The 26643-nt window shown below is 43.0% G+C and overlaps 1 protein-coding gene across 1 annotated transcript in view; it reads left to right on the top strand.

Annotated features, from left to right (window-relative positions):
• The window catches only part of RAB2A (RAB2A, member RAS oncogene family), a 68461-nt gene that overhangs the window by 19571 nt on the left and 22247 nt on the right, over positions 1-26643 (top strand). Inside the window, exons 3-6 of the mRNA XM_075270475.1 lie at positions 1081-1148; positions 10420-10502; positions 11216-11308; positions 14255-14366. Coding sequence (XP_075126576.1) covers positions 1081-1148; positions 10420-10502; positions 11216-11308; positions 14255-14366 — 356 coding nt within the window. The remainder of the gene's footprint in view (positions 1-1080; positions 1149-10419; positions 10503-11215; positions 11309-14254; positions 14367-26643) is intronic.

The following is a 26643-nucleotide window of genomic DNA, read 5'->3' as shown; positions in this document are numbered from 1 at the left end:
GACATAGATGAAATAGCACAGATCAAAAGGTGGGCTACAAAAATGGTGGAGTATTTGAAGCAGAAAAGTTATTAGCCTTATTGTAGTGTCAGCTCTTGCATTTCTGCAGGTAAAACTGACATGCTGCCTTTTTCAAAAACAGCAGCATTTTTTTCCCCAAGATGTGTGAATGGGACTAGACAGAATCTGATTTACTTTGCTGTTTCCGTAAAACACTGCAGTATTTCTGCTGCGTTTCCAACATGTGAGGCCTTAGCCTTAAAGAGCTTATTCCAACATTAAAGGGATATTCCCGTCATGCTTGTTCACCAACCTGCAGGCTGTGTGCTCTCTTCACTTCCTGGTTTTCTCAGCACATTGGTGGGCGGGGTTTCACTTGCTCTGCTCAGTTAGTAATGAGGGATTGGTTGTAAATTAATTACCACAGTAGGAATCTGATGTAGAGGCTGATGTAGCAGAGCTGAATTTGAATCAGTTTGTAATACATACAGAGGTACCGGACTCCCCACCTCAGCCTTATCAGCCAAATTCAATTAAACCAGCTGATAAGTGGAAGAGCTGAAGATAGACAGCACAGTCCCCTCACCTCCCCCCTCCCCTATCTGAGGAGCTCCATTGCTTGTCTGTGGCAGAGACATACAAAGCTCAGAGCTGCGCTCAGCCCTTCCATAGAAGTAAAGGAATGATCACACTTTTGCTCCAATCACATGGAGCGCTCAGGGATCCCATTCTTGTGTATTCAGCAGTGGAACTACTTTGTGGAGTTTTTGGTAAAAAAAAAAAAAATATAACCTGGAATAATTTCCCATATAAATGGAGTAGATGATAATCCCAAGACACCCAGATGTTACATACATACTGGATTAGCTGGCGTTAGTGGAAGCGCATCATACTGAGATCAATGTGCAGGTCCTCCGAGCTCTCGAATGTTTGCTGATCTTTGTCCATTAGCTTCCTGGTATAGGAAGCCTCGGTCTTCCTATAGAGAATTACTTGCCATGTCACTAATAATATGCTCAGATTAGAATGAATAGATTTTTGTAGAAAGAAACATTAACATCTTTCATTCTTCATTCGCAGGTGTAGAATTTGGTGCACGAATGATAACAATTGACGGCAAGCAAATTAAACTTCAGATATGGGACACAGTAAGTAATGTTTCTGATAATCCATTACACACCTTCTGCTAGGCATATATGCTTAGACTGTCACATTGTAATATGCAGCATGCAGTGCGACCTTCTGTAAAGATGATGGGCACCGCGACAGAACCCCTCTACTAGACGAAACTCTGCCTATAGAAAACAATACCAATATAACAAAATTATTGAAAACCCCAAAAGCTGTCTAATGCAAAGTAGTATATACTGATGCACACCAAATGCTGTGTACCTATTTAGCCTTCTGTGCTTGCAATCTATAAAACACATCGACTCCTGGTGTTGTTTACATGCTGGTTCCCTTTTTTAAAGCATACCTTTATTGTATTGTAAATGCTGCCGGGAAAGATGGTGAGTGAGCACTTCAGCTCTCACCATGTAAACAATACCGGGAGTTGTAGTCCCTAAAAAAAAAAAACCTGCTGGGGTCCCAACAGTCTGACCCCAGCAATCTAAGATTGATGGCTTATCTTAAAGGGGTTGTGCAGGATAGGTCATTATCCAAGGTCGTTTGGAGTCTGACACCTGAACCAACCAGCTGATATGGCTGGCTGAAGACATATACTAATTATACGGCCAGAAGAAGTTCCAGGCGCCACTGCTATACTGCACAGGTATACTACATACAGTGTATGAAGCTCCATACACTGTAGTGGGGTCCCTTGGAACTGCAGCGCCGCTAACATTCACCTGCTTCTGACGGCATACTTAAAGAGGACCTTTCACCATTTTGGGGACATGAGGTTTAATACGCTGCTAGAAATCCGACAGTGTGCTGATTTCAGCGCACTGTCTGCTTTTCTTTTCTGTGCTCCCGTTAAGGGTAGGACATCAGTTTTATGAAAGTGACTAATCCCTTTAAGGCTAAGGCCCCGTGTTGCGGAAACACAGTTTGTTTGTTTTTTTTTGGTTTTTTTTTGTTTTTGTTTTTCAGATTTTGCTGCGTTTTTTTGAGCCAAAGCCATGAATGGATACAAAAGTAATGGGAATATACAAGAAGTTCTTATACTTCTCCCTTCTGCTCAATCCACTCCTGATTGTGGCTCATAAAACTGCAATAAAATCTGCAACAAAAAAGAGCTGCATTTCCGCAACGTGGGACCTTGGCCTAAAGGATTATTCCCCTCATTGCAAATTCATTCAGAGACTAGAACAACCACTCACAAATCCTAGGCATTAGGGCAGGACTTACAGAAGCAGGTAAGTACTGCTGCTCTGCATTGTTTCCGTATCTCAAAGAGAGGTGAACTGGAGCCATGGAAACTACAGGGCACAACTGAGCTACCCTGTGTGTTGAGTGGCACTGCCTACCTGTTTCTATAAGGCTGGTCTTACATGACAGTAAGTTCAGTCCGCAATTGTGAGTTCTCAATTGCAGACCAGTTGCAGACAGATTATATTCAGTACGGCCTCTTACACCACCAGATATTTTATCCGTGCTATGCCGTGACCGAGGTCCGCAGTGAATACCGCAGGTCCGCAAAAGCTGTGAATTCACGTTACGGCACGGACTGTCCCATAGAACTCTATTGGCGTGTGCGGCTGGCAGTTGTGTAAGACTAGCCTAAGGTCCTGCCATGGTGGTCGCGACTTGTGAGTATTTTTTCCAGTCTCTGCATCAATTTGTTGGGGGTAGGAATAAGCCTTTTACTGCCTAGGACAGTGATGGCGAACCTTTTGGAGACCAAGTGCCCAAACTGCAACCCAAAACTCACTAATTTATCACAAAGTGCCAACACGGAAATTTAACCTTCATGCTTTGCGGATCCACAATTACGGACCCACAAATGTGAATGCGCCCCCACACAGTCCAATCTGCTTTACAGTGACCTCCACCCAGTCCAATCTGCTTCACAGTGGCCCCCCACACAGCATAATCTGTCCATAGTGGCCCCCACACAGTATAATCTGCTCCACAGTGGCCCCCACACAGTATAATCTGCTCCACAGTGGCCCCCACACAGTATAATCTGCTCCACAGTGGCCCCCACACAGTATAATCTTCCTCAAATGGGTGCCCACAGAGAGGGCTCTGGCACCCATGCCATAGGTTCGCCATCACTGGCCTAGAATAACCGCAGTATATATGTCACTCTCTCCGGAGGGTACAGGGTCTGACTTGGGACATCCAATGATTACACAGCGACTGCATATTGTTTGCCTGCAGTTCTTGTACTACTGATGTCAGTGTTTTCATTTCTTTGTATATTTTTTTAGTAATAATAATAATTTACTATAGAAATAAGTAACTTTTTGGTGTATACAGCATTTTACGCCTCCTGTAAACCCCTCTCTGTCACCACTGTTGGGTGCGAAGGTTAAAGGAAAAGTGTTGCCCAAAAACGACCTATTTGTTATATGTTAATCATATTTTTTAAAAAATAATTTTTGGCGATGTTTTTAATTTAAAAACCCTACAAACTTGAAATTCCAACTCATGCCGCTAAGGGGGCGTTCACACTAGCATCGGATTTTGGCATCGGACACTAGCTGCATCCGTTTGCAATTTGCATTACTTTAAATGGAATATCATGTAGTGTCCGTGGGTGTCCTTAAAGGGGTATTCCCACTTCGCATACTCACCAGTCTTCACTGCTGTAAAATCTTCTTTCTTCCTGGTTTCTTGCATCATTTGGTGGGTGGGGTTTCACATGCAACCTGCCGTTTAGCTCCGCCCCAAATTTGTGTGCAGCTCCGCCCACCCATATTGGACTATGAAGTACAGGCAGCAGCAACTCCATTCTGTGTTACATACAGAGACTGCCTGTCTCTGCCATAATGAACACAATTGAATTAGCTAGCCTGATAACTGGGAGAACAGAAGAAATGAAAGCAGCTCCTTTCCTCTATCTGAGTGCAGGACCTAGGTCACATGGTGTAGACACAGGAATAGCTAGATACACAGGCTGGCTCCCTGCACTTAGCCCCTCCTCCCTCCCCCCTGAGAGCAGCAGATACATCATTTGACTCAGGAGCAGCTAGGTCAGGGCTGTGGCCACAAAGAATTGAATAAAGTAAGATAGTGGACAAACAAAGCAGTTTTGCTGAAGCAATGTATTTAGGAAAAGTCTTACATCCACATTAACCAGCAGTATGGATAGGATCCTTGTGATGGGACAACCCCTTTAGGTGTCCATTTACAAAGATGTCCGATTTTTCAAGCGGACAGCAAAATCCTACATGTACAGCCAAAAATAGTTTGGCTTCCTGGCTTCTGAAGATGGCCCATGGCCCGTAGTCTCAATGGTCTGGAGCCGCCTCTGTTGTCTTAAAAAAGTTTGCCAGACCTGCTCTGTGACCTGGCAGAGGTCATTGTATATTGTGCGCTGTGATATCAGTATGCTGATAAGTAGGGGGCTGCTGCAAAGAAATCTATTAAACACAGGAAGTGTCTGCATATTATTTATTTTAGTGGTCAGAGACAGAACTGCTAGAATTTTAGGTTTTGTTTTTTTCAAATATAGGTAACCACCAGGGATTTTTAAAAACCTCATCAAAAAGATGTGTATCATAAAACTTGATTAAGGGTGACATTCCATTTGAGGAACTGCTGGACAATGAAGATGAGTGGCGTGTACATTCACCACATGCACCATTTATATGCAACACTGCCACCAAGGAGTTGAAGGAGATGTCCAGTTTTTACTAATAATGTTAGGCCTGGTTGACATCTGCGTTCGGTATTCCACTCAGGGAGTCCACATGGGGACCTCCTCCCCGAACGGAATACCGAAAGCATTGACAAGTGGTGAACATTGAAAGTACATGGACCCCATAGACTATAATGGGGTCCGTGTGTTTTCCGTGCAGTGTCCGCACGAGTAATGTGGACAGGAAAGTAGTTCATAAAGTACTTTTCTCTCCACATGACTGGTGTGGAGTCTATGGGGTACATGTGCTTTCATTGTTCACCACTTGTCGATGATATTGGTATTCCAGTCGGGGGGGGGGGGTCCCAATGTGGACTTCCCGAACGGAATACCGAATGCAGATGTGAATCGGACCTTACTGTTTATATAATGAAGAGTTATACAATGTACAATTGTACTCCCCTCACTGTATAATGCTCCACACAATATAAAATGTTCTAGAGTGCCTCCACATAATATAATGCTCCACAGTGGGAGAGACCTCACAAATATTTGATACACTTACCCAGCGTTATAATATCCGCGTGCCCCATGTGACTGCTGAGGTCCCATCAACCAGGATAACAAACCCAGTGAAAAAACTCACATCACTATTATTATTATTATTATTATTATTATTATTATACTCTGGACTTTATTCAGACTCCAGCATATAATAAGAGAAGGGCTAGGATGGATGATCAAACATGACAAATAGTCTTACTAACCTCTGCTTGGCTCAGTTTTGACTTCCTGCTGTCTTCGGCACGTCTGACTGACGTCAGGGACCGCTGAGGCCCAATCACAGGTGTGCGGCTGGGGTTTGAGTGTAATAGCTTTGGTTCGGCTTCATTCGGTCATAACGAAACCACGTGCGAACCTCGCGAGACGAATCTTACTGGGTTTGCCCTACTGTAAAAGGGGGTGTGACCTAAATAATTGCCATTGATTGTAATTGAGGTAAAATACCCAAAAGTGGCCCTCACTTCAGTTCTAGAATCGGTCACCTATAGTAGATGCGAGAGACCCAGCACAGGACATCCCGTGGCTGTGTGCACTCTCTCTTGTCACAGGGTTTCCCAGGAATGTCTCTGGCAGACTTGTAACCCTTCCATGGCGTGCCCGGTCGTCAGATTTATTGTCGGTCGAGTATTTATCGGACCTGCTGAGACTGGCAACATATAAGTGCGCATGATCTACAGGCCCAGCTGCAACTTTTCGGCAAATGTGCCGGTGGATACCATAAGGAACTTCTATGGTCCATGTCTAACTATCTCATCTTATATCCAGACTAGAAGTGACCCCACAGGGTGTTAGAGCCTCCTTCCACTTGTACAGTTTTTCCCATTAAACTTCTCCTTTTCCTCTAATATTGTAACCACTTACATATGTCATTATTACCTTTCAAATAGAAATTCTCAGTCAATTCCAACAAATTCTTGTTGCAGTATTTTTTTCTTTGATAGTGAAGGTGCCGTATTTTCTGGACTATAAGGCACACTGGACCATAAGACGTACCTACGTTTTAGAGAAGGAAAAAAAATTAAAAAATTTGCAGCAAAAAATGGTAAAATATTTACCGTATTTTTCAGACTATAAGACGCGCTTTTTCCTTCTAAACTTGGGAGGAAAATGGGGGTGCATTTTATAGTCATAGCAATATATAGATATAGTCAATATATAGTCATAGCAATATATAGATATACATATAGTCAATATATAGTCATAGCAATATTACTATTGCAGGTGCTCTATGACCAGCCTCAATATTAATGTATAGAATCTCCCATAGACGGCAATACACTTGTATTGCCATCTGTGGGACTTGCAGGTTCAAGCCCCCTGGGGGGGGGGGGGGGGGGGGGGGGCTAATAAAATAGTAAAAAAAAATAATAATAAAAAATAAAATAAATAAAACTTCTACACATTAGGTATCCCTGTGTCCAAAAGTGCCTGGACTGCTAATATTTTTCTTATACAGCGAATGTCAAAATCAAAAGTCCCAAACCGCCATTTATTTATTTTTTTGTTCACCATTTTACCTCTGATTTAAATAAAAGGTGATCTAAGCAATAGACATTTTCCAAAATGGTATAAATAAAAAGTACACCAGACCCCGCAAAAAAAAACAAAACGCTGTAAGTATCCCCATACAGCTGCAGGATCACCTGTCAATGTGGCCTTGCAGCTGTTGCAAAACTACAACTCCCATATATTAACTTTTTTACCAGTTTTTGCTTTAAAATGTTTTCCCTTTTTTTTGATCCTCTAAAACCGAGGTGCAACCTATAGTCCTATGGGAGTTGTAATTTTGTCACAGCTGCAAGGCCACCCTGGGGGCTTGAACCTGAAATCATTTGATTGCAAGTTTATTGCAGTCTATGGAAGATTCTATACATTAATATTGAGCCGCAATAGTAATATTACTATATTTGGCCTGGGAGCCTTCATTAGGCTCCCGGCTGTCACAGGAACAGGTCAGCCCCTGCAATCTCGCTGCACAGGAGCCGGCCTACAACAAGAAAGGTAGCCCGTGGGGGCTATTTTCACACTTTATGGGGGCTTGAAGTGGTAATGCCCACGATCAGACTGGACTCTGATTGTGGCATTAGGTCTGGGTCTTCACTGCACATTACAGCGGAGACCCGGTAGCCATGTCAACCGCTCAGGGCTCACGCATCATCCGACTCCTTACGCTTCAGGAAGCCAGTGATGGCAGGAGAGAGTCGATGATGCGGCCCCGCTCCACTGCGTCCCCCCCCCCCCCCCAAACAAATCAAAACACACACCCTTTTTCCTACCAAATTTTAGGAAGAAAAAGTGCGTCTTAGTCTGAAAAATACAGTATATGATTTCAGATGGGGGACTTGCCTTCTGGTAACATCTAGCACCCGTCATTTTATTTTATTTTTTTCTGTTGTTCATTTTTGTCTCTGGGAAAACTTAATTTCTTTAGGACCAGCAAACAGCGCAACCATTCAGGCTGTTGTTGAATTTTTTTTTTTTTTTTTTTGCCTAAACAGATTAAAAGGGGAAAAGTGACAGCATTAAGTCTAGGGAATGCTGGAAGGCTGGCTGCTGCTTCCGATATAAGGGATAAAATCTGCATCCTTGGCCTTCCAACAACCTTTACACCAGCAGATGGTGGGCGTAAAGATGTCATTCATCATTTATTTACAATGGGCTTTATTTATTCTAGTGTCAACAGCTGCCCCGGGGAGCAGGTTATTGAATTGAAATGCGCAGCTCTGGGTTATTTGCTTCCTTTCAGATTTGTCTTGTGCGCTCAGTTGCTAGGAGTCCTTTCTGTGTTCTAATAATGATTCATGTATTGTGAAGCCATTCAGTAAATTGGGATGTCAGGGATTGCCAAGGAAGGGCCGCTGGTTCCTCGAAACAAATAGAAAGCAGAAGGCTCTATAAGCAGCTACCTGTCCCCGTCCTCCGCTCCGTCATTCCCTTCTAATGCTCGATAAAGAACATTATAGCCTCATATCTATTGCCGTCTCCTCCAGGCACCTTAAACACCAGAGAGGAAGAGGGAGACTACTGTAAAATGTCAGCTCCCGACACATAAAAACGTGAATTATAGGTAGAAGAGCTTGAAGAACTTTTCATTTATATGCAGGGTACAGAGGATATTTTCTGGGTGACTGATTCAACATAGACAACAGGATCGTAAAGATTTATTTCCAGCTGCCCTTTTGAGGTTGGGAATTTAGTGAGCGGCGTCCACCTTGGACGTCCTGCATTGCACAAATATAAGGTGTGCGTTTTGCGACCTGGGCACGGTATTGTGCAGATTGATGGCACATCCTGCATTGCACCTTCCTTTACCTTGTTTTTATTTCCATTGACTAGTGCTGATAAACCTATTAAATAATAATAGAGTCAGAGCACCCCCTTAATGATGAGTAAAGGGGATTTTTCATTGTTTAATCCAGTCTGGTACAATTGACAGCCTATCCTTCATATCAGAATCATGGGGGTCTACCTTTTGGCACATGGCATTCTGACAAGCCCCACACCCCCTTTGATACAGGCTAAGCTATGAACTTTCAGTAGTTGATGTGCCTGCTCTAGTATTATTATTATTATTGTTGTATTTATTTATTTATTTATTTATTTATTTATTTATTTATTTATATAGCACCATTAATTCCATGGTGCTTTACATTTGGGGGTTACATACAATATACAAAATATACAGGTAGATATAATACTAACAATGACCGACTGGCACAATGGGGTAGAGGGCCCTGCCCGCAAGGGCTTACAATCTATGAGTTCTGTGCCATTCATTTGCATTAGATGAGACTATAGTAAACTGCAGTACCAGGCCTTACCACTACCGAAAGTACAGCGCTATATCTGGTAAACAATGAGGGGGACGTACACACGTGGACAATATTGTTGGTACTCATCGTTTTATGAAAGAATAACCCACAGTGTCACAGAAATAACTTGAATCTGACAAAAGTAGTAAAAAATAAAAAATTTATGAAAATGAGCAAATTAAAGTTTCCAAATTTTCTCTAGAATCCCTTTTGATAGTCTTGAGATTTCATTGTACCCTGCACAGATTCAAGACACCCTGCGCCAGAAGCAGCAAAGCAGCCCCAGAACATAACAGAGCCTCCTTCATGTTTCACAGTAGGGACAGTGTTCTTTTCAGTATATGCTTCATTTTTCCATCTGTGAACATAGAGCTGAGGTGACTTGCCAAAAAGTTCGGTTTGTGTCTCCTCGGCCCGTAGAACATTCTCCCAGAAGCTTTGGGGCTTGTCAATGTGTAGTTTGGTTATTATTACTTTTGTTAGGTTCAAGTTATTTCTGTGACCATTGTGGGTTTTTCTTTCATTAAACGAAGGGCACCAACAATTTTGTCCATGTCTGTTGTTTTTGTTGGATGGCAGTGGCCCCTCCAAACAGCTGATCAGCAGGGGTGCCGTGAATTAGGCCTAATATTAATTAGTTAACCCCTTTAAAGCTCTGCTGCATGTAAATGTAGTGATGGTCAGGGTTGTTCATGTCTAATGTATGAGACAGAAGTAGGAAATAAGTTGATGGGACAGACATGCTTTGCATGGACAGCATGTGCGCAACATTTTGGGACACAGATATGGCGGACATACTCTGAGCGATACACAGCTGTCCTATAGATGGCACAGAAGGAATTGTGGCTTATGTAGACCCAGCTGGTGAGTGTGTTACTCGCAGGGTCACTGAGGTCACTGTGTGATATAAAGAACCCATAACAATCCCAACCTTTTGTTCCTTACAAGTAGGATGGGTAGAGAGAAAATTAAGAAAAAGTCCAGTGTTGCAGAATTGCCCATATTATGATTGTCTGCTATGTATTTTACATAAGCTCCGTATGCATTGCCACCCCAGGGCTGTGATGTACTAGAAGTCACCTTACCAGGAGGTAAATGGAGAAACCACCAAAATCTTCTCAAGTTCTGCTTGTGCCCTATTCTTCCCATTAAGCTTTATGGTCCTGGTCCTCCTGCTTAGCAAGCATGAAGGTGTCTGTGTTTTGGGATACTGGAGCAGTCTGTCCATTTATACAATAAAGTAGAGGATCAGAAGCTCTTGTGTGTGACTCTCCTTATGTTTCTTCCTTCCAGGCCGGCCAGGAATCTTTTCGCTCTATCACACGGTCATACTACAGAGGAGCAGCCGGTGCTTTATTAGTTTACGATATTACAAGGTGAGAGGTGTCATTTTTAGGATTGTTCTACATGTAAATGTCCAGCCTTTGCTTCTTGATATTAGAAATATATGAACGTGGACTTCTCATGTCCACTATTTACTACAATCTATTGCGGTGTATATAGATGTTACCTTCAAGTGTGACGTCCTATGACACTAATAGGCTCGCTTCATTGACTAACATTGCTTATGTAGCTCCAGCATATGCCACGGCATAGTTTAGAAATTGTCATCCTTCACATCAGTCCCTTTTCCTTTTAAATTCCTTTGCTCGCCCTTGCCATGGTCAGTCCCATAGAAGAGCAGTTAACCTATAAGAGTGTTTTTGGAGTATGGAAAGAGACGGATGTACTTGGAGAAAATGCGCACAAAAAAATTACATTTGTTTCATACTGAATGTATGCTTATACAGGTGCACATGCCTGCCATAGACATAAAAAAAAAAAAAAACTCAAATATGGCCCATTTTTGCAGTTGTATTGAAAAGTGCCATCAACTATGCATTTCATTAGATTTGGGGCTCAGTTATCAGGGCTAGTTTTCACGCAAAAGAGCACACCATTGGAATAAGCATGCCTACTAAAGTTTATGGGTACGATTTATAGCTTGTAAATAATTTAGGTGCCCTGGCCTAGGCTACTATATACTATAGGTCACATAAGTGAAAATCTGGTCCTATATTGCCATGTTATTCTTTGTGTTTGTACCCAGGAGAGACACATTCAACCATCTGACCACCTGGCTTGAAGATGCCCGCCAGCACTCAAACTCAAACATGGTGATCATGCTCATCGCCAACAAAAGGTAACGTTACGTCATAATGTGGTTGTGTGTGCCTGCTGTAGCCATAGAGGTGACTGAATCCATGGCAGACTGTGTTGGCCACCTGACTCTCCTTAAACATGCATTCATTTGGGCCTAATCCATCGTGGGATGCTGCGACGGGATGCTAGTGCACTGCACCGGCAGAACCCCGTGTGAACTAGACATTAGATCAGCAGACCTTCACCATCCCATTCCTTGGTGCTACCCTAGACTTGCCAGGATTAGGGTTTATTCACACTGCATGTATACTGACTCGAAAAGATTTGATAAGTCAGAGAAGGCTGATATGCTGTAAAGCAGGTAAGGTTGTCAGAGAAATGCCACCTGTAGGAGCCTGTATACTTATTAATAATGACCTAGATGACCAACATGACATATAGGAGTGTTGCACCAAAATAATTGAGATGAAAGTCTGCTGACTTTCTTCATTTTGTTGGAAGGCCACATCTATCTGCAGACTTCTCGCAGGCTATTAATAAGCTAGCTGGTTATGTCTCAAGGCCTTGCTAAGTTCTTACATCCATTTGGAAAGCGAAGCACTTTAGACATCACATTGATCCCCGGTGCTGAGTTGCTTTGAAGCCAGTCTCATGAGACTAAGTATATAGAACTGTAGTAAGTTGTTTTCCATATATTTGGAGAAGTACATCCACTTTTACGTCTATCATTTCACTTAACAGGGACTTGAGGAAATGTCTGTCATAAGGAGTGGTGTTATTGACGCACAGCCATATGGGTGTATGTACTGTGTGTATCTATCTATCTATCTATATAGTATTTGTTAGTTTGGTTGTTTCTCTCTAAACAGAATTTGGTCCTTTCCTTTCATTACTACATTTGTTAATTATTGAAGACCTTGAGCTGGCAGGCAGGAAGAGGCCCAGCGTTCAGTATGCTAACAAGTGCGCCATCTTTCTTCATTGCCCCTGCAGCTTCTGTGCCATTGCTAATTGTGCTTAGCTGATCTCATTAAAGGTATTAGGATGAAAGATTCAACGAATGCAGAAAGGCATTGCTTACAGTTATGTGCACTACCTCCTATGTCACCAGGAACACTGGATTCCCTTAGATTTTTTTTTCCTATCAAAATGATGCTTATATTTCGTAGTCTTGTACATCTTTTACACGTGTACTATTTTTTTTTTATGTGTTTAAAAGGGATTCTCTCATTAAAATAGTATTTATTCTGCCTACCACATCGGGAATAGCCTTAAGAAAGGCTATTCTTCTCCTACCGTTAGATGTCTTCTCCTTGCTGCCGTTCGGTAGAAATCTCAGTTTTCTTCTGTATGCAAATGAGTTCTCTCGCAGCACTGGGGGCGGTCCTCAGCGCTCAAACAGAACTGGGGGCGTCCCCAATGCTGCGAGAGAACTCTCCAGCGCCATTTCTATCTTTGTCTGAAACGCCTCTCTCCGCTTCTTCCGGCACTGGGCTTCAGCCTTCTAGGCATGCGCAGTCGGCTCTGCCATGGGCCCTCGGGCAGAGGCAACTGTGCATGCCTGAGGCCAATTTTTTTGTGGCAAATTACGCAAGCATACTACGCATGTGCAGTACGCTCGTGTATTTCTACAGAGTACAGAATATACTGAGCAGGCTCAGTAGCTCTGTACCAGCGACACTTACATGTTAGGAAGAAAAAAATGAGATTCCAATGATTGGATCCCTTTAATAATCTGTAATTAGCTTTTTTTAGAATTTCTTTCTTAGGCCTGGTTCGCATCTGAATTCGGGGAGTCTGCCTGGGGACCCCCTGAACGGAAACCTATATGCATTAAAAAAAACAGTTACTGTGTGGTTTCCACATGAGTCATGCGGAGAAAAGTGCTTCTTGCAGGACTTTTCTCTCTGCAACTTTCGTGTGGAAACTACACAGACCCAATGATGTTCTATGATGTCCGTGTGCCTTTCTTAGGTAACCGCTTTTTAATACATATACCGTATATACTCGAGTATAAGCCGAAAACTGGGAAAACTTATTGACTCAAGTATAAGCCATGGGGGGGGGGGGGGAATCCACCATTGCAGATAAAAAGTCTGGTTTTGTGCTTTACAGCTTAGTAACTCCATGGGGATCATAGTGATAGCAGTTAACCCCATCATGTCCCTCACATTAACCCCCTGTGTTCGTATCATAACTAAGGTCCTTTATTAGTACCCCCATGTGTCTCACATGTTAGTAACCCTTATATGAAGCACACAGGAGTTAATGTGAGGGACATGATGGGGTTAACTGTTATTAATGTGAGGCACATGGAGTTACTGAAACTAAATTAATAACACCAAATGCCTGACATTAATAGGCAGAGTAACTAAAGGAAGGTCCCTGTGTGTGTCACGTTACTGTAGCTTCCTCTCCTCCATACAACAGACATCTTCCATAAGACACAATGAATCCTGGCCACTCATCTGCAGGGTAGATGCTAATCCTAGTGTGCTAAAGGACCTCTGATGACGTCATGCCCATGTGATCAAAGTGGATTCCCCGAACGGAAAACCTGAATGCCTATGAGAACCGGGCCTGAGGAATTCAATCACTAGTTTTATTTTACTAGCGCTGTCTGACAATGGATCTGTGCCATTTATTAGGGATTGGAGTAAGGGCAGAAGCGGGAGTTAAAGTTTTCCATAATATCTAATTGATGTGACCCCCAGCCCCAGCTTCCCTGCATTATTTATACAAAAGTCCACCCATTTGTACACCAATGAGAAGTGCTGTTGCGATTTCTGATGGTGAATTTCAGTGCCAGATTTCACAGAAAGGAGCCAAAATTCATTATGAAGGATTATTACAACATTTAATGTCACACATGCTGCCAAAAAATCCATAGTTGTTCTGAAATGTAAGTACACTTAAACTGTTACTCATGTTACGTATGCTGCGTCGGGTTGTAAACCTCTTTCTAATGTGTACATTTTCTTTGCAGTGATTTAGAATCAAGGAGAGAAGTAAAAAAAGAAGAAGGAGAAGCATTTGCCAGAGAACATGGTCTAATTTTCATGGAAACCTCAGCGAAGACAGCTTCAAACGTGGAAGAGGTAATTTACTAATCTGGCATGAAATTGTCGTCGCGTTGTATCGATTGTACATTGTCTTACAGCAGAAGGCCGCACTGTCGTATGGCACTTGGCTATAAGGGCAGCTGTAAAATGCTGGAAAAAATGTATTCAATACAATTAAGTGCCGGTTATTTATGGGAAATTCCTTTACGCCTTTTTATAAGCTCTAGAGTGAAAGTAGAGCTATGTTGCTGCATTTCTAACACAAGGTGACACGTAGCCCATGAAAACAGTTGAGGTGTAGTGTTATACATATATATACCGTATTTTTCGGACTATAAGACGCACATTTGGGGGGAAAAGAAGGGTGCGTCTTATAGGCCGAATGTGGCGCCTGGCATCCGCTGTAATAGAGAGGCGGAATCCGGCAAGTGATAGACGCCATTACAGGTGCCGGGGCCTGAGACATCGCTGCCCTGCCCTGCATGAAGCCAGCAGCGGGAGGAGTGATGCTGCTATTCCGCTCCTCCGTCCCCCCGCCGCTGGCTTCATGCAGGGCAGGGCAGCGATGTCTCAGGCCCCGGCGTCTATCCCTCCCCGGCATCCGCCTCTCTAGTACAGCGGATGCCGGGTCAGTATCAGCGGCCCCTTCTCCCCCGGGGCCGGTCCCCACCGGCCCCGTACCTGTAAAGTTGCAGGCTGGCTCCTGCGTGGCGATATCGCAGGAGCCGACCTGTTCGGGTGACAGCCGGGAGCCTAATGAGGCTCCCCGGCCTGTCACGGCTATATTAGTATTGCGGCTGGTCTCTATGACCAGCCGTAATACTAATAGACAGAATGTCCCATAGACGGCAATACAGTTGTATTGCCGTCTATGGGACTTGCGATCAAGTGGGGGGGGGGGGAATAAAATAGTAAAAAAAAAAAAAAAAAAGCTTTAAAAATATATAATAAAAATATGAAATCAATAAAAGTTCTAAATCACCTCCTGTCCCTAGAATATATATATAAAAGTAGAAAATCATATATCATAAACCACCGGTTTTGTTTTTTTTTCAATAAAAGGTGATCTAAGCAATAGATATTCCCCAAAATGGTATAACTAAAAAGTACTTCTGGCCCCGCAAAAAAAAACACTCTATGCATCCCCGTACAGCTGCAGGGTCACCTGTCAATGTGGCAGGGCAGAGGAGCGTAGCGATGTCTCAGGCCCCGGCACCTGTGCCAGCGTCTATCCCTCCCCGGCATCCGCCTCTCTAGTACAGCGGATGCCGGGTCAGTATCGGTGGCCCCTTCTCCCCCGGGGCCGGTCCCCACCGGCCCCATACCTGTGAAGTTGCAGGCCGGCTCCTGCGCGGCGATATCGCAGGAGCCGACCTGTTCGGGTGACAGCCGGGAGCCTAATGAGGCTCCCAGGCCTGTCACGGCTATATTAGTATTGTGGCTGGGTCTATGACCAGCCGTAATAGACAGAATGTCCCATAGACGGCAATACAGTTGTATTGCCGTCTATGGGACTTGCAATCAAGTGACCGCAGGTTCAAGCCCCCGGGGGGGGAATAAAATAGTAAAAAAAAGCTTTAAAAATATAAATAAAAGTTCTAAATCATCTCCTGTCCCTAGAAAATATATATATATATCATATATCATAAACCACTGGGTTTTTTTTCAATACAAGGTGATCTAAGCAATAGATATTCCCCAAAATGGTATAACTAAAAAGTACAGCTGGCCCCGCAAAAAAAACACTCTATGCATCCCCGTACAGCTGCAGGGTCACCTGTCAATGTGGCCTTGCAGCTGTTGCAAAACTACAACTCCCATATATTAAATATTTTACCATTTTTTGCTTCAAAATTTTTTTTTCCCTATTTTCCTCCTCTAAAACCTAGGTGCGTCTTATAGTCCGAAAAATACGGTACTTAGATATTTACTTACTATTATTGTGACTATAGCGGCCATCATGCATTTAGTGGTACCGGGGCCTCATGCCCACAATCCTGCCTAATCGCACACAGTGTATCGTGCAGACACAGGGATTTTAAGGATGAATGCCTGGCAGGGATATAAATATAGAAATGTTACAGTGTATTATACCAGCCACATAACTCACAGAAGTTCAGGTCTGCAAGAGGAGCTTTCAAACATTGTCCACCGCAGTGCTAAATCCTCACTGTTCTCTTGGGCACCCTTTTCTTGGTTTTATTTTACTTGCTGCTCCTTGTGTTGCCGTTACATTCATGCAGTGAATCTGTGAACAGACTACATTTCCCATGATTCATCCGCCTTCTCTCTCTCTCTTTGTACCCCTCACTTTTCCACTCCAACCTGCAGTGGAATTACAGGTAATAAATCACTCCCACATCTGAGGTCACATGATGCTGTGATGTTTCGTTTGCACACCCCCCCCCCCCCCAAAACCCCCCGCCCTCCTGTGAGCAGCGAAGGAAACCTCACAGCAGCACCTGACCTTGGATTTGGGAGTGATTTCGTCTTTGCGAGTGGAGTAAAGGCTAGTTAACACGTTAATTATGTGTGGCTTATTTTGATCCTGAAAAAAAAAACGCTTCCTAATTAGGAAGCGTTTTTTGGACCTTGCTGAGCTTCTTTTATTTTTGGAGGTTTTTTTAAACCGCTTCAAAAAACGCCAGGTTGTTTTCCCCTCCCGTAAAGTGAATGGGCCGCAAAAAACGCAGCAGTTTTTTTTCCGCGCGTTTTTTGCCTCCCATTCATTTCTATTGCTTTCTTCAGGCGGAAAACGCCTGAAGAAAGGTCATGTCGCTTCTTTTTTCTGCTAGCGGTGAAAAACTGCTAGCAGGGGAAAAAAAAGCGAGCGGTCTACTTAGACCACTATTGTAATGAGGCGGATTTTGAGGCGAAATCCACTGTCAAAATCCGCCACTTTGCCCCCGTGTGAACTAGCCCTAAGAAAAGTATCCCATGGCACAACATATTCGCATATTTGGACGCTTGGTAATTATTCTAGCCGTTCTCTAATGAAGCTATTGCTATATCTCCAGGCCATACTTTACTATGTTCACTATCAAAGATAACGCACGTGGTGATGGAAACTGTTCATGAACGCACCGACGTCTGTGTTACATCCGTTCTACAATTATTAACTTATAACTGTTCCTCGAACATGTCAAATAATTCATTAACTCTTTAATTACTTTAAAAAAATAAATTAAACCTGATACCAACCAAACACATGAAGGAGTTATGTAGCTATGGGGTACTGGGTATGATTTCCTAGTCAGTCAACGGGTGCAGTGTTGTAAGCGAGATAGATATTACTAAAACGGATTCAACTAGATTTCGAGCTCTATAGTGTAGACAGTGATCTGATCTAATGGCCATCCAAGACTTAATCTGTGCTATTGTCACTTGCAAGATAACCACTAGGAAGTTTAAAGGAAAAAAAAAAAACCTCTAATAAACAGCTTTATTATGTTATGTTTTTTGTTCATTCCACTTTTATACGTTTAGTTTTTTTTATTTACAATGTATGTACCCTAAAATGCAGCTATTAAAAATAAACTTGTTCTGAAAAAAACAAACGTATACCAACAGAAAAATAAAAGTTCCTCTGAAGGCAGTTATAGAATATAGAAAAAAAAACTTGGGCTTGTCAGTATAAAACATTTGATCTTGATGGACTATATGTAACTCTCTACCACTTACAGACCATAATAGGACATATCCTCAAGGAGTCATAGTATTGTGAAGCAGCATAAGAAGTCACCTGAACTATCTGACCCTTTCATTGCCCTTATATAAGTTTTCGGGCCCTTGCAGATGGCCGTGGTGTGTGTCTGTGTGCTATCTATGTATCTCGTGGAAAACGCACTGACCCATTTGTGTATTTTCACAGTCCCGTATGCGGGCTGACAGTCTGGGCCACATCAGATAGGACAGGTCCTATTCCTATCCTATTTTGCCGCCCGTGCCTCCATGGCTCCTACTCATTTAATGAAAGGAGCCGCAACAGCATAGCCCGTGCACGGCCGGCACACGGAGACACAACTATGCGTCCAGTCCTCTGTTATAAATCCCATTCACACACGGCTGTCATTTCTTCTTATGGCACCTAAACCATGAATAGACTGAATGTCATGTCTTCCCTAAGGCACCTGCAGAACTCGCAGTCTCCTCTTTCCTCCTGTGCTCTCTGTAACTACAGGTCGTTTCTATGTTCAGGGCAGGATGGCTCCTTTCTTCACTAACATACAGACGTCCCGGCCTACGTTTCAGTAGTACACCTGGGGCTATCCATTATATGTAAAAGCTGTGTAGCAGCGGGTTAGGTGTCTGACAGCAGTTTTTAAGGGGTTTTATAAATTTAGTAAGGCCGATCTGCATTTTCTGTCTCTGTACAGCGCCACTCGTGTCCAAGGATGGTATCTGGTGGCCGCAGCACAAACCTTTTACTTATGAGCTGAAGATGATCTGAATAGGAGCCACATACAGATCTGTAACCCCCATCTTTTGTCACACAACTTAGCAGAGAATGGAAGACGTGGGGGGAAGGGACAGAGGAACAATGGGCTATACTGAAGATAGCCAGCAACATGGTGGTCTTCTGTTTGCACAGTTCTCATTGTGTATGCTGCTTGGGGTCTTTGAAAAACAAAAAAATAAAATGCTACAAATATGGCTGAATGTTAGACGGTCCGTGTTGGCTGTCACTCCTCATGACATATCCTAGGATGATAGCTGCTTCTTATACCTTATAACTTTCTGAATCCTATTATTCACCACATACTTTCATAATCTTCCATTGTTACTAGTATCTTGTTTCGGATGATTTTCACGTATAGAACTAGTTACTAAGGTGGATAATGGCACAAGCTTTAGCTCTGAGCAAAGCCAGATGTGTGTGTATAATATATATATATATATATATATATATATATATATATATACAGTATATGTGTGGAGCAGAATGCTGCTGGCATATCAAATACTAAAGGGAGTCTGTCATTACAACCAGCCCTGCAGATAGGTAGGTTACCTGCATCAAGCAGTGTTTTCCTCCATTGCTGAGCGATCTCTGTTTTTGTCAATATGAAAACGATCCCGTTTTGAGCAGTGAGGTTGTTGGTCCTAGATAGGTAAGCGACAACACCCACATTGCTCCAAAAAGCACAATTGTATATTGCTAAAAACAGTGGTATTTCGACAATGGAGGTACCAATTCCCAAGGGGAAGACTATTTGATTCCTGTGACCCTCTCCTATCCGTCTGCAGGACTGGGTTAATATGTTGGGTACTCGGCCTGGTTAGTGTATTTGTGAATAGTGGCAAAGGATAAGCCAAGTGCGCCAATTCATGCCAGTCACATACAGCTTCAGCCAGCCTTAGCCAAAATTTTCCAATCTGACAAGTCACATTTTCTACAGACATATTGGCATAAATGATTGTAGCGCGACGTGGCCAAAGCTGTCCATATCCCGTGACCTTTGTAGTGTGTGATTTAGGCCTGCGATGGCCGACACGGAGTCAGGATGAAATATTTCTCCGGACTAAATGTAGATATTAGAGATTGCAGAAATAATGAGGCCGGGTTCGGCTTAATTACAAGTGGCATCCCATTAATTAGGTGCTGAGAAACTTTCCGCTTCCTTACCTTTTCATTTTTTTTTTCTTGCTCCTTCTACAAGGGAGGCTTGGGAAGGAATGTGGAAAGTCAGCCAGCTTAGCAGGGTCCCCCATCAACATGACAGCTGAAGATGAATTAGCAGCTCTCTAATAATGGAGACACATCTTCTCACCAAGCTTTCGCTTTCCAGAGCAGATTTATCACTTGAGCACAAGCGGCAGGGGGCTTTCCTGGAGATTGCTACCCCGAGCAGCTATGTGATATGATTCTGGAGGTCACTGGATCCGGTAACTTTTAATAGGAGGTGAGACACTGCTGTAGGTTAGTGGAGCGACCGCCATCTTGACTTCAGGTCTTGTCTTGACCAAACCTATTTGCTTGGTAACCACGGCCTCCACTTTGGGCAATTCCTGCTCGTTCTTGACAACATTTCCAGTGCTTTCTGATGAATAATTTTGACCATTTTTGAAGATTTCCAAAATAATTAAACTAGATTTATTCTTAAAACCTAAACCATTGAATTCTTCATGTTATTAGGGAATTTTGAGATAATACTGGGGCTACCTTAATGTGCCTTACTCTGGAGGATTCGGGGTGTCCACGTGAGAGCACATGGCCCCATAGAAAATAATCTTTCTATTCACTCAACAGTTTTTTAATGGTTTTTGTGGCTGATCTGTTAAATAATAAAATGTTCTATTTCACTGCCCATTTTTCTCATAAATCCTTCAATAGACTGAAGTCTAAAAGGGGTCCTTGAAAACAGATTATCCTCACACTTGGCCCTATCGTGTGAATAAGCTCTTAGACCTTGTGCATGTGACCGTATTTTTCACGGCTTGCACATGAACCATTCATTTCTGTGGCCCCAAACACTGTGTATGTTCACAGTCCTGTCTATGGGGCCGTGAGCTGAGAGCATGACTCCAGACAAGTCCTATTCCTGTCTATTTTGAGATGTGTGCACTTTGACCTCACGGAGGCACAGGTGGCACACTGATGTCATCCATGTGCCATTTCATAACAGCACAGCGACATGCACGGTGGTCATGTGCAGGCTGCCTGACTTTGTACAGTCTATTGATTTGACTGGGTGACTTGTAATGATTTATTTTCCCCAGTGGTGGCGCTGCTGGGGAATTAAAAACTTGACCACCACTATGGGGAGTGAATTTAGATATCATTTATAAACCGACTCTTCTTATAGAAAGGAATTGTGCAGGCAACCTCTTTAGATGGACTTTACCTTTGTGCCTTTTACAAAGTTGAATTTTCTTTTTGTTTTGGAATTTGCTTAGCATTTCCACTAGGTGGCAGTGTAACACACACAATCTGACATTATTATGCATGCCTCTGGCGGACAAACCAGCCAAGGCTGAAGATCAGCAATGACATTCCCAAGTTTTCTTACGTAATTGATATATATTCATTTATCATTTAACTTCATGTAGAAATTTCGTAAATTTTAGACAAATATTGTTTCTTTAGGTTTATTTCATCTATAGCAGCCTGCAGGTAACTTGTGTGGACTAGTGGCGCACGTTTTTTAAGGGATTATTCTAGAGTCCATATTGACGTCCTGTCTTTCAGATAGGTCATCGGTGTAAAATCTGTGGTGATCTGAAACCCCAAACCCCCATTGATCTGCTGGTATTTCCACATTGTACAGAATCAGAGACCTATGGCTCTTTACGTTGTATATCCCTACAGGATAGCGTCTCTCCTTTATATACAGAGCCATAGGCTTCTGATCCTGTACATTGTCGGCTGATCGGTGGGGGTGTTAAAATCCGCAATCTCATTTTTTGCAACCTATTCTCAGTATGGGTCACCTATATGAATCAAGGATTCCACCTTGAAAAACTCATTAAAATCAATGGGAGATAAGGAAAAAATTACACTAACGTTTTTTTTATGTTTTTTGATGCATATTCCAGCCCCATACAGTGTACTATACTATGCGTATATGTATTTATTGGGTTGCGATGTCTTGTGGTTTAGCTGTCTTGTATATTCAGGTGTTATTTTCCTCAGGCAGATGTATATCCAGTCGTCCTCCCTCCATCATTTATTATATGCAATGTACTATGGCTATAGCCAGATACAGGAGCCGGTTGTTGTCTTGACTGGATCCTGTAAAATCATGTTGGACAGCAGATGCCCAAATATTGAGGCACAGTTAGAGGTGACAGGAGAGGACGCGGAGATTGAAATAATTTTTGATCTGCTGTGGAGGGAGCCGGTGTTATAAGGTGGGTATGAGCCATTCCCAAAGAGACGAGCTCCATATAAATAATACCTTGGGGAAAGCCAGTGATGAATGAGGCTGTCATCTGCCTTCAGTTTCCCGCTAGTATTTCAGCCTCTCACTAATCATGCCGTCTCCATTTTCTGTCTCGTGATGTTCATTTCCGCACCAAGTATCATACATCCCAGCGCGTTGGTGTGGACCTAACTATTAGAGCTGTACGGTGCTATTTTGTGAGGAGATTTGCAGTGCGGTTTCTGCTTTAGTTATATATTATATGGGTAGTGTAGCTACATTATTATTATACCATGTCTCCTAGGTTGTATAATAAATCCTTAAAGGGATTCTACCACTAAAAAAACATTTTTTCTATTTACCACGTCGCAATAGTCTTAAAAAAGGCTGATCGTCTCCTACCTAGCTCAGTCACCTCCGGCCCGCTGTTCCGTAGAAATACCGGTTTTTACCGGTATGCAAATGAGTTCTCTCGCAGCAATGGGGGCGGGCCCCAGCGCTGAAACAGCAATGGGGGCGTCCCCGCTGCTGCCAGAGAACTCTCTCCAGCAACGCCTCCATCTTCAGCTGCATCCTCCCCTTCCGTCTGGGTCAACTCTACTAAAATGTTGTTTTAGCGGTAGAGTCCCTTTAAAGACAAAGGCTTACATGCCACCCAGTTACTGATTGTCACATGACCAGAATAGCTGAAACCCTCTTTAAAAAAAAAATAAAAGAATACACAATGGGTACAGAAAAAAATACTCTTAAATTGGTTTAATGATGGGTACATTACAGTTGCGGTAGTTTTCATATATGAGCCGGACTATTACGTCTATTTTTTTTTTCCGCGCATAGAGCGGGGCAGTTCTGATACCCATAGAAGTCGCCGTCATTGTAGACTAGTCCCTAGGTATTACGCCAGGTCAGGCTCATGCATCACAATGTGTGTATGGTTACATGAATGGTGACCTGACATTGTGGCAACTCCACACTGTTACCGCTCATTTCTGTTGTTGTTCACCTTCAGTTTTCAGAGTATTTTATTGTTGGTAGAAAGATGTCGAGTAGATCAGGCCTAATCTAATTTCTTGGACCTTTTGGAACAGGAGCTGGTAGACTTGGTGGTCCCAGAGCTAATAAACAGTAGTTTATTGAACCCAGCGCCATTATTATTAGCTTATAGCTTTCAGTTCCCAGAATGTGAAGTATGACGAGTGGTCAAGGTTGCACTTTTTTCTTTTTCTTTTTCTTTTTTTTTTTGCTTACATTTTTTTTTTTCCCCTCTATGTACATCAAAGGGATTCTGTCATTATAAAAAGTGTTTTTAAACTGAAACCACATAGGAGTAGCCTTTATAAAGGGTATTCATCTCTTACCTTTATTTTGCATGTCCGCGCCCCCATTTTCCTCTAATTGTGCTCAGAAAGCAGAGGGGACTTGTCCCCCGCCCCCCATATGCTCAGAGCATGTTCCTCACCGATTCCAGCGATGCCTCTGTGTTCTGCTCCTGACGCATCTTCTCTTACATGAGACCACCACAAAATGGCGACGGAACATATGCAGTTGCCTGTTTTTTAACATTTGTCACCAAAGGTCAATGTACGGGCAGAAAAAAACTTCTGCATCATGTGCATGAGAAATAGAAGGCGGCATATTATAGAGCAGGAGGAGCTGCGCCGATATATAGGTTACTGGGATAAGCTTCAATCTAACTTGTCAATTGTTCTTTCTATGCTTACAAAAAGTAGTACAGTCCAGTTTTTTTTTATGTAGATTGTGAGCCCCATATAGGGATCACAATGTACACTTTTTTTTTTTTCTATCAGTATGTCTTTGTGGTATGGGAGGAAATCCACACAAACATGGGGAGAACATACAAACTCCTTGCAGATGTTGTTTCTGGCAGGATTCGAACACAGGACTCCAGCGCTGCAAGGCTGCAGTGCTAACCACTGAGCCACCGTGTTGCCCCTGGGTTAGACCAAATCTTTTCCTACAAAACTATACATCCGTTTGCTCCCCTCCCGCTCTAAAACATGATGGCTGTTGATTATACTGCATTTTCATGGTGACAGGTTCCCTTTAAGATGGGTAATACCCCTTTAACATTTAAAAATGTTTCCTTCCATTCCAAGCAGAGACGAAATCTATTCCCCCCATAGCTTTTCCAGCCCATCTATCTCTGCCATCTTCTCAGCCTGATTATAGTCATAAGTCACAATCACAATTTTTATGCAAATGAAGATACTATCCATCTGCTTTCTTAGAAGACATTATTTCTTTCATCTTCTGTAACTTTTTTTTTCTTGTAAATGTTTTTAAATATTTTTTCATATATATAAATAGTTTGCAGCTAAACATGACGTGTATTTTAAATACGTGGCGTAAAAATATGCGTTGTCCAAACAATAAGGCATATTTTGTATGGGAGGCAGTTTGCAGGGATATTTTAGTGTATTTAGGTAGGTAAAAAGGCGCAGAAGCTATTATGGCTCGGTCTTGTTGTTGTATTATACAACCAGCACCCTTCTTTTATTGCTGGAGTCGGAGAGAACTCCAGAACATAACCTCTTAGGCTAGATTCACATCTGCGTTTGGGTTTCCATTCGGGTGGTCCGCTTGAGGACCCCTCCAAATGGAAACCTAATCCACATAAAAAAGCAGTTACCTTAGGAAACCCATGGACCCCATAGACCAGGGATAGGGAACCTTTGGCTCTCCAGCTGCTGTGAAACTACAACTCCCAGCATGCTCCATTCACTTCCATGGGAGTTCCCAGAACAGCAGAGCCAGTGTGCATGCTGGGAGTTGTAGTTTTGCAACAGCTGGAGAGCCGTACGTTCCCTACCCCTGCCATAGACTATAATGGGGTCTGCGTGGTTTCTGTTCGGATTGTGCACGAAAAATCCTGAGAGAAGTGCTGCTTGCAAACTGGTGCAATCTGTGTCTGATGAAGGTCTGAAACATTATTACTTTTGATGACATTGGGTTGCCATCTTACTCTAGGTTTACACCTGCGCTTGGGTTTCTGTTCTTCAGGTCTACTGTGGGACTTGAAAAACGAAAAACCAATCTGCTTACCCGTGGATCCCATAGACTATAATGCAGGACTTTTTTCAAGTGATTTCGGGGATGGAATCAAAGCTCTGGTGTGAAACCAGCCTGACTTAATAAAGCTTTCCTAAATGCAAGTATCCCATGGAGTGCCTAGTTTCTGTATCTACTTGTACGGCTGGGTGGAAACCTACTTGAACACCCAGTGCTAGTGGAGTGATGAACCCTGTTATAGCAACACTACTGGTGCGAAGATCTCAGTTCTGCAGTATCATTTTCACATCTTTAAGTCTCCTTCTCACCCCTCTAAACATCTGGTCCTTTTATTTTCTATGGGTAGGAACATGCTTGTGCCATCAAGTAGCTTCAGCTCCCCGGAGTACCTGGCAGTCTGACTCTTTCTACCTCTGCTCCTAGTTGGGTGCGCCTTATACAGTGTCATAGTACATGCTGAGTGGAGGAACATAATAGCGGATCTAGGTGGCACTTGGGGACCTTTTGGAGAAGCAAAGGGATGGACAAAATGTGACCACCATCTTACAGCTGCTGGTGGTTGTTCTTAGGGCTCATTCACACGGGGCATGAGGGGGCGGATTCTGACGCCGAATTCACTTCAGAATCCGCCCACTCACAATAGAGGTTTTTCCGTGAGCGATATGTTCTGGCTCACGGGAAAAAGAAGCGAGCTGCCCTTTCTTCAGGCTGAGTCAGCCCCGGCGTCCGCCGCGCGACAGCACCCTCTGAACTAGACCCATTCATTTGGGCCTACTCCGGAGCGGAAAGCTGCGACTGTTACATTTTGGTCCTATTCTGACGCGGCTTCCCGCATCAAATTCAGGACCAGAATATGTGGTCCCGTGCTTTGTGTGAACGAGGCCTAAGGGCAACCAGATAGAAGATGTTCTTCACACCCTATAGAAACACATGAGCATAGATCTTGATTCAATGAAGATCTAAGGCACGTATCAATAACTTCTTCACTGTATATTTTAGGGCACGCTCCTTACACTGTGGGAATACCCCTTTAAGTCCATATTATAGCCTACAGAATTTAAAAAACAAGCTATGTGTTACGATGTGACCATTCGCTTTTAAGAATCCAGTACTTGAGAACTGTCTGTCCTGGCAGCTCTGGTTTCTAGGCCTCGTCTTTGCCAGCTTGGTGTTCTCTTCTCTTGAGCCAGAATGTGCAGCCCAGGAAGCATCTAACAAATTGGGGTTTTTTCTCGCCAAGAGGAATAGTGGGCCGGAGCGTGGAGCTAGACAAAGAGCACATGGAGACATGTATTTTTGTAATTTAACTTGATGCGTGTTGAAAGATTGAATATATAGCAGTGAACAGTAGGGGAATGTTAAGGTATGTTGGAGTAAGTGGTGCATGTGATTCCAAACATCTGGAAGCGCGGCCCTACTGC

This window comes from Leptodactylus fuscus, chromosome 4 (assembly GCF_031893055.1).
Source record: "Leptodactylus fuscus isolate aLepFus1 chromosome 4, aLepFus1.hap2, whole genome shotgun sequence".
NCBI lineage: Eukaryota > Metazoa > Chordata > Amphibia > Anura > Leptodactylidae > Leptodactylus > Leptodactylus fuscus.
This window is presented reverse-complemented; position numbering and strand designations above follow the sequence as displayed.